The sequence below is a fragment of the Salvia splendens genome, chromosome 21 (assembly GCF_004379255.2).
Source record: "Salvia splendens isolate huo1 chromosome 21, SspV2, whole genome shotgun sequence".
In the NCBI taxonomy this organism is placed as follows: domain Eukaryota; kingdom Viridiplantae; phylum Streptophyta; class Magnoliopsida; order Lamiales; family Lamiaceae; genus Salvia; species Salvia splendens.
The window spans coordinates 19,825,554-19,833,430 of NC_056052.1; the positions used below are offsets into that span (position 1 = coordinate 19,825,554).

At 36.4% G+C, this 7,877-nt stretch overlaps 2 protein-coding genes across 4 annotated transcripts; one reads left to right on the forward strand and one right to left on the reverse strand.

Moving 5' to 3' along the window:
* Window positions 1-989: 989 nt before the first annotated feature.
* Window positions 990-2,505, forward strand: LOC121784720 (U-box domain-containing protein 33-like). The gene is made up of 4 exons (XM_042182935.1): window positions 990-1,534; window positions 1,610-1,728; window positions 1,818-1,933; window positions 2,023-2,505. The coding sequence occupies exons 1-4, from the start codon at window positions 1,282-1,284 to the stop codon at window positions 2,270-2,272; spliced, it is 738 nt and encodes a 245-aa protein (XP_042038869.1). The 5' UTR covers window positions 990-1,281; the 3' UTR covers window positions 2,273-2,505.
* Window positions 2,506-2,645: 140 nt separating this feature from the next.
* Window positions 2,646-6,163, reverse strand: LOC121784719 (serine/threonine-protein kinase D6PKL2-like). Of its 3 annotated transcripts, none has more exons than XM_042182933.1 (3): window positions 5,961-6,163; window positions 4,376-5,422; window positions 2,646-3,898 (listed from the first exon to the last, which is right to left on the reverse strand). In XM_042182933.1, the coding sequence occupies exons 2-3, from the start codon at window positions 5,278-5,280 to the stop codon at window positions 3,034-3,036; spliced, it is 1,770 nt and encodes a 589-aa protein (XP_042038867.1). In that variant the 5' UTR covers window positions 5,281-5,422; window positions 5,961-6,163; the 3' UTR covers window positions 2,646-3,033. The 3 variants fall into 3 exon arrangements, with proteins under 3 accessions (XP_042038867.1, XP_042038866.1, XP_042038868.1); XM_042182932.1 differs by having other exon boundaries at window positions 4,376-5,395; window positions 5,961-6,162; XM_042182934.1 differs by lacking the exon at window positions 5,961-6,163 and having other exon boundaries at window positions 4,376-4,962; window positions 5,097-5,268.
* Between the last annotated feature and the right edge of the window lie 1,714 nt (window positions 6,164-7,877).

The window sequence follows — 7,877 nt, forward strand, 5'->3', positions numbered from 1 at the left end:
GTATACCGGAAATTCGGTACGGTATCGGTATGAAATTTTGACATACCGTAATTTCCGGTACGGTATGCGGTATGGCACGGTCGGTACAGTATACCGTACCGACCCACCCCTACATGCTACTAGTATATAGCGCCTTTATGTTCTTTTTATTTTTCTCACAGTTTGATTCCCTCAGTTTTTCCATCACATTTACTAATTTCATATATGATTTTTTTTCTCACACTAGTAATATCATTAAAATAATAAATTTAAAATCAAAAAATTATTAAGTAATGAATTTTACATATACTGCTTAGTATAAATTAAATGCGTACATATTTTAAATTTAAAATAATATAGTAATGATCTAATTTGTAATATTAGAGTCAAAATAATTCTTTAACCCTATATATTTTTATATATAAATATATCATATAATATTATTGATTTTTATTCAAATTTGGTTGATGTTGCCACAGATAGTAATTTTAATATTACAAGTTTAGTAAGTGAATTTCATGCAAACCAACATTTATTTATACATAAATATGTAAAGATTTTAAATTAATATCATAAATTAATAATTTTTACTACAATCTAAGAAACAAATTTAATTCGTTTGTCCCATAAATGTGTAAATATATGTAAATAATATCGTAAATCCATTTTAAAGTTCTGTAGCTGTTTTCGGTGATATTGATACTAAAAACCTCTATAATGCTGACATAAATTGGGCCTTCCAATACAATTTATACAAAAAATATACTCCCCCATACATATATCAAAATCAAAATCATACACGCATTCAAAGTTGACCTTGATTAAGCCAAGATACTCGTAAGTATTCGCATATTCCATTTTATGGTCTTTTTTTGATTAATATAAATAGCACGAATGCTATTAAATATCACTTTTTTTATGTTGATGGTGATATGAATACTAGCAAATATATTTGACTACATCTTACCAGTTACCAATATTCTTACATTTCATCCCATGCATAACTTGTGACAAAGTAAAGCTAAATTATGTCTCTAATCTTACTTTCTATACTAGTAGATTTAGTGAGTGAATCTCAAGTTCTACTAATATCCAACCCACAATGAGTGAAATTTGGATTTGAGACAAAATCAACTTTGTCACCCTGAATAGCAAAAATGTTTGTTTATTTGTACAATTATTGATCAGATCATTGATATAGTTGGGTAAAGTCAAAGAGGGATACATCTTTTGTGACATCCTAGATATCTCCACCCCCCACATTGTTATTTCCTGCCAACAAGTGTAGTTTGTCCGTGTCGAATGGCGTCCAGCTCCATCAGAGCGCGGGAGGAGTGGAGGAACGAGATCGAAGAAGAGGTGGGGGAGGAGAGGAAGTGGTCGTTGGAGTCGGAGAGGGAGAATGTAGTGTATGTTGCGGTGTGGAAGGATATTGACGACACGTTGAGCATGGACGCCTTGCTCTGGACGCTCAACAATGCTGTGATTGATCCCTCTTCCGCTCTCGTCTTCCTCGTCCATGTCTTCCCTCAGATCACCTTCATCCCTTCGCCACGTAACTCATCTCTCTCTCTCTCTCTCTCCATCTCTCCCTCTCCCTCTCCCTCTGATGAGTTTCTTGAAATGGCAGTCGGGAAGTTGCATATCGATCAAGTGAACCCGGAGCAGAAGGAGATGTTTTTTGCTCAAGAAAGTGGCAAGAGGAGAGATCTTCTCCAAAAGTTTGTCAATCTCTGCTCTGTTTATCAGGTACATATACAACCTTCGTGCCTTTCCATTGAAACATAGTAGTAGTATATATGTTAATGATAGTTTTTGTATATAACTATGAGATGAAGGTTAAAGTGGAGACCATACTTGTTGAAAGTGATATGGAGGGTAAAGCCATACTTGATCTCATTCCTATTCTCAATATCACAAAGCTCATTCTTGGTGCCAGTAAGGCTACTGTAAGGTTGTTGAAATACATAAACACGTCTGATGCTATTTTTCGACATCTTAGCGTTTGAACTATTTTCACACGGGTTATTGTAAATTTGGCAGACGGATGAAGTCCAGGAAAGGGAATGGTGCAGCTGATCAGATAGTGCACAAGGCACCTGGATTCTGTGAGGTTAAGATCATATGTGAAGGGAAGGAAGTTTCCGACCTGTCGATGACAGAGTCCCCATTTCCTTCTCCTTCTCCTTCTCCTTCTCCCTCTCCCAGGCCAAATCATTCAGCACCCACCTTTGCTCAAAACAAACAACAAACAGCTAATGACTCGGCTGCTTGCGGTTGTTTCAAAATTTGAGTCATCATGTTAATCGAAGTGCAGATTTGGCCCGAAACAGTTGGGAGAGAGAGAGAGTGTGTCAAACTAAATATAGACTTCAAGAATGATGTTTGAAACAATCATTATTACTTCTTATCATTTACTACCAGAATCTAAAAAATGTATAACAGTTTATTTGTAATCATGTAACAAGTTTGTCAATGCTTTGTGTAGTTTCATATAACAGTTTATTTTGGTTGACCTTTCTGTAATCTAACTTTCTGCAAAGCCTTTCCTTTAGTAAGAATGAGGAAACAAACCTTTACATGATTGGATTCATGTCACAGTTTTCTGTTGTCTGCTGCAACTAAAACAAGAGCAAGATAAGAGTGGATTAAGTCACGGATAGAGATGTCTGAAAATGTGGGTACATAAACCAGAATATAAAAGTACAGGTCTATAAATTTGGCCCTACCATGTCTTAAATTCATAACCTTTTCCAAAAAATGACATTGACATAAAACTTATACACTCATTGACATTTAATCCTCAAACTAACAGGAACCATACAATTTTTACAGCTTCCAAGTGTTCCAAACAATGTACTTAGAAAAATAACGGAAATATAAAAGCAGAAAAAGAAAAACGTCTTCACGTTTAAGTGCCGCGACGAATCAAGGGCGTTTATGAGTTTACTGCACGGGATGGAGCGACGTTTGAACTGATCTTCATCAGCCTACCTCTCTAAAATGAGATCCACAACCAACTTAATTTAGGGCAAATTTGTAAGTTGTAACTAACTAGAAGAAATCAAACTCCAAATATTTGTCGCTCTTCTGATCCGTAGCAGCAACAGAGGTAGGAGTCTTGTCATTCGTCGGGAGAGGCATTTGCTCGTAATCAACAGGTTTTGGGACGTCTGGAGGGCTGGCACAGCGTATTAAAGCCCAATTAACTCCTTCAAAGAAAGGGTGTTGCTTTATCTCAGTTGCACCTCTTTTGTAGCCTAATCTGTGCTGAGGCTCTTTCACAAGCAAACCCCTAATCAAGTCCCTAGCTGCGAAACTGACAACAGGGGACTCTGGAAACCGGAGGGGCTGTCCTACAACATTGAACAATGTGGCTCGATTCCCAGATCCTTTAAATGGAGTTTTAGCAAACAAGAGCTCATATAGAAAGATCCCAAAAGTCCACCAATCCACTGGACTTCCATGACCTTCTCCTTTGATGATTTCCGGTGCCAAATACTCGTGTGTTCCAACAAAAGACATCGAACGAGCATTGGTTGGCTCAGCAATCAGCTCTGGCAGTGGGCTGACCTGATTTCCGATATCATTTTTGGGCTTCCTGTCCTTCTTGGATTTGCTTGAAAACAGACGAGGAGAAAAGCACATAGTCGGAAGAACACATGATGGCTGAATGCAAGCCGGTTCAATGCATGCCGGCTGCGCACAGTATGTGGAATTTTTATTCTGAGGATCAGAAGTTATGGATGAGGTCTTTACCAAAGTTGGGCTAACAGCACAACGAAGAGAAAGATCAAAGTCTGAGAGCATTATATGTCCGTCATCCCTAACAAGGACGTTTTCAGGCTTAAGGTCACGATACACAATACCAAGCATGTGCAAATACTCCAAAGCTAGCAGCACTTCAGCAACATAAAATCTGCCATGAGGAAGTTCGTTAAAGGGATGGTAAATGGATTGAGCCGAAACACTTACATCTCAATCAGTCTCACATTGTATGATTTGTGGGTTTCACATGCTGAGTTTTCTTCGCGAGTTAAACTTAATGATAAAGAAAAAGGCTCATCATCCTAAATATTTAATCTCAGTAGATCTTACTTCTAAGGGAGAAGTAATCACGCAAAAATGACATCACAATCTCATACTAGCATCAATTGTAGAAATGATAATGTTATATTAGAGACAGGTAAGACTGAGAGCATTTGCAAATGTTTTACATGTACTTAGAGGGAAAAAAATATCTTAGCATAATGGTTAATATCTTTAATTATGTGTCAGGAAATCAAGGAGTATGTGAAATGGATTCCAAAGTATTGATGGAAGCTCAACCAGAAACAAATAGCAAAAAAGTAGTTCAAAGTTCAAACTCAATGTATATGGTTAAAAGTTTTCTTACTTGGCCGCTTGCTCGGAGAAGTGCTTTCCTGGCTGTCTTTGACGAAGAGTATGTAAGTCTCCACCAGGGCAGACTTCCATCAGCAGACATGAAAATTTATCTGTGTCGAAATGGGTGTATAGAGTAGGAAGAAATGGATGGTCCAGGGACTGTAGAATCTCTCTTTCTGTCTGAGCACGAACAAGCTTCTTGCGACTTGCAAGAGATGCCTTGTCCATTACTTTCATTGCAAAGTAACATTTTGTCCCGCTCAACTCGGCCAGATAAACACTCCCAATGTCTCCGCAACCTAACCGTTTTAGGAGCCTGAAATGGTTCAAACCCAATGCGCCATCCCTGAAGCGGACAGCTTGGATGGCTTCCCATCGAACATCATTTGCTTTGTGAGGCTTATTGATGCTGCTACTAAAGCTGCTACAGGTGCTCTCATCGCTGACATCACTGCTTGTACTTCCCCGACATATGCTGCTCTTTCCACTCTCAATGAACTCAGCACGCTCGCTCACTTTGGTGCTTCCACTGCTTTTCGCAAGGCTATTGGTTCCATCACTAACCTTTACACTCCCTAGACCAGATGATTTCTTTCCCTGATCAAAGGAAGTTTCCCGTGAGCTTCTAATGTCGTTTAACTCAAGATCTTGAGTTTTAGATGCCCTTTCAGACCCGGAGAAAGAGATATTGGAGTCTGAGGTGTCAGAAAAGATCAAAGAACTCTTTTTACCATTCGCAGATTTGTTGGACTCGGCATCTTCTTTAGTCGCCTTATCAGGCTCGCCTAATTGCTCAGGATCAATCGGCTTGGGCTTGTTAGAAGATTCGTTATCATTCGCCTTGGTAGCATGCTGACTACTAACAACTCTTTGTTGCAAACTCCCCGGAGTTCTAGAGCCACTTTTCGAGGCCATCAAAGATGGAATACACACCTTGCTCAATATATGTTAAAGAATAAGCCAAGCACCCACACCACAGCTATATCTTTATCATAGAATTCGATCTCAGTGAACTCTAACAGACCACAACCTGTCAGTTGGAAAATCAGCCAGCAAACTATACATAATTCGTCAGAGTAACTCTAAAAACAATATACTCAGAGTCAAATATTTCAAAGGAAATTTAAATAAATACAAAAAAAGAGCTTAAATCTTACAACTGCAGAGGACTTTATCAAATGGCAATTGAGAATATAAAAACAAAGAAGAAAAGGAAAAAAAATAAACAGCACGTTTGGGGAAAATGAAAAGGATTATGAGTCAATCAAACAACTCCAGGCACATACTTTTCTCACAAAAAAGAAGCTTTAAAAAAGTTTGCAAAATGTAACGCACTTCTACAAAATCCTAGCAAAGAAAAAAGAGATTGAAATTCAATGGAATCAAGGACCACCGAAGAAAGGTGAGGAAAACACGAAATCAATCAGCTCTCAAACAGAAATTAAAGTGACAGTACACAATTATCTTCTTAACATTGAAGAAATAGTTCAAAAATAATCACAATTCACACAAAAAATCCCCTGGCAATCAGATCTTATTGACGAACCCGCAATTAAAGCACAGATCCACAATCAGGAAGTAGAAAAACAACATACCTAACCGAATCTTGAGGAGAAAACACAAAAGCAAGTAGGATTTGCAAAATCAGCTAGAAATCAGCTACGGCAGTGGAGAAATGAAGAAGCCATGGCATTTCTGGTGGTTGGTTTCTTTGTTATGACAACTAACAAGTGGTGAAGGAAAGTGGAAATGAAATTTAATGAAATTAAATATTTTTAGCCCTACCTATTAGTATTATAGAATACACACAAAATAAAGGCATTACAAAGAATGTGACATTATCGGATGTATAATTGGGTAATAGTAATAAATAAATGCAATAATAAATATGGGTGTTTGGTGGATATAAAGTGAATGTAAAAGTAGGTAGTTAATCAGTTATCAGAATAAATATAAACAATTTGTACTACTGAAAAAAGAACAGTACTCCTATTATATAACTAATGATTTATGTATACCAAAAAAAATTTAGTAGTGTTAATTTTATTTGATGCAGTTTATGTAAACTAATTACATTTCGGCGTCATAGATTTATTATCGAGCTTGTTTGGTTTATATTCGTTATACTAGTACAAAAGACTAACTTGATAACATTCGAGGGAGTCATCGAGTAACCTAGCGCAAAATATATTTCATTCATCACTACCATATTAGACGTGCAGAGTAGGTAAAAGATGCTTTAGGTATATAATAGGCAGGGGCTTATCCAAGATTTATGATATGTGGGTACGAATTGTACAACAAATAATTATACGATATTAATAAAATTACATTAAATATAAATATAATTGTAAATACCAAGAATATTTATTTGAGGTATGAATTGTATTTAAAATAATATTATATAAAATTATAAAAATAATAGCTTATAATATAAAAAAACAAAGCAATTAAAAAAAGTAAGAATATTTTTATTTGAAATATGAGTTTTACTACAAATAATGTTACATAAATGATAAAATATAGTAATAGGGTATAATATAAAGATCAAAGCAATAAAAAATAGTAGCATAATACGAAAAAAAATTAAAACTTATAGTATAATCTAATATCTAGAAAGAAAATAGGAGTACTAATTCTAATAGAAAGAAAATAGGAGTACTAATCTCTAAAGCCCATGCTAAACGAGCTTGACTAACCTCCGATTGAAACATATACTAATTCTAATAACATCTATTACCTCCGTCCACAAAAAATAAAGTAAAGTTGTGAATGACATAGATTTTAATTAATAATTGATAAAGTAAGATAGAGATGAGAGAAAATGGGGTGAAAATAATATTAGTGGATTGTGAAACTAGTCTAATTTTTGTGGACGGCAAAAAACAGCAACACTAATCTATTTTTTTTGGACAGATGTAGTAGTAAATTTGACTTCTCAATTAAACATATAACCAAAATTAATGTGGGACTATTCATCCATCCTTAATCAAGTGGTTAGGGAATTGATCCATGCCTTCGAGTATGGAGCAACTTTAAATCTTTAGAGCATCCGCAATGGTGCGGATGTCCCGGTGGACTTCCCAAAAACACCTCCTGCCACGTCAGAAGGACCTCCCACTGCACTGCCACGTCATAAGGATATCCCACTGCACAATGACGGTCATCCCCAAGGAGATCCCGATGGACATCCACAATAAAAAAAAATTCACAAATTCATAAATATGCAATTTACGGAATTAGAATTTCGACACGAATACAGGAAAAATGCAACGATTTTATTTAAATAGTAAAAAACATACATAATTATTTATAAAAAAATTACATAGTTAAAAAAAATAATAATACAACCCAAAGCTTCGACAAACGCATCCTCCGTCTCATTCCTCGTCGTCCCCGTGGCCAGTTCCGGCGTCACTCCCGGACAGGGGTGGCATCCCCAAATCACACTTTATACCGTCGATGACATCCTTCAACATCAACTTGTATAAGGGGTCAGTCGTTGCCTGCCA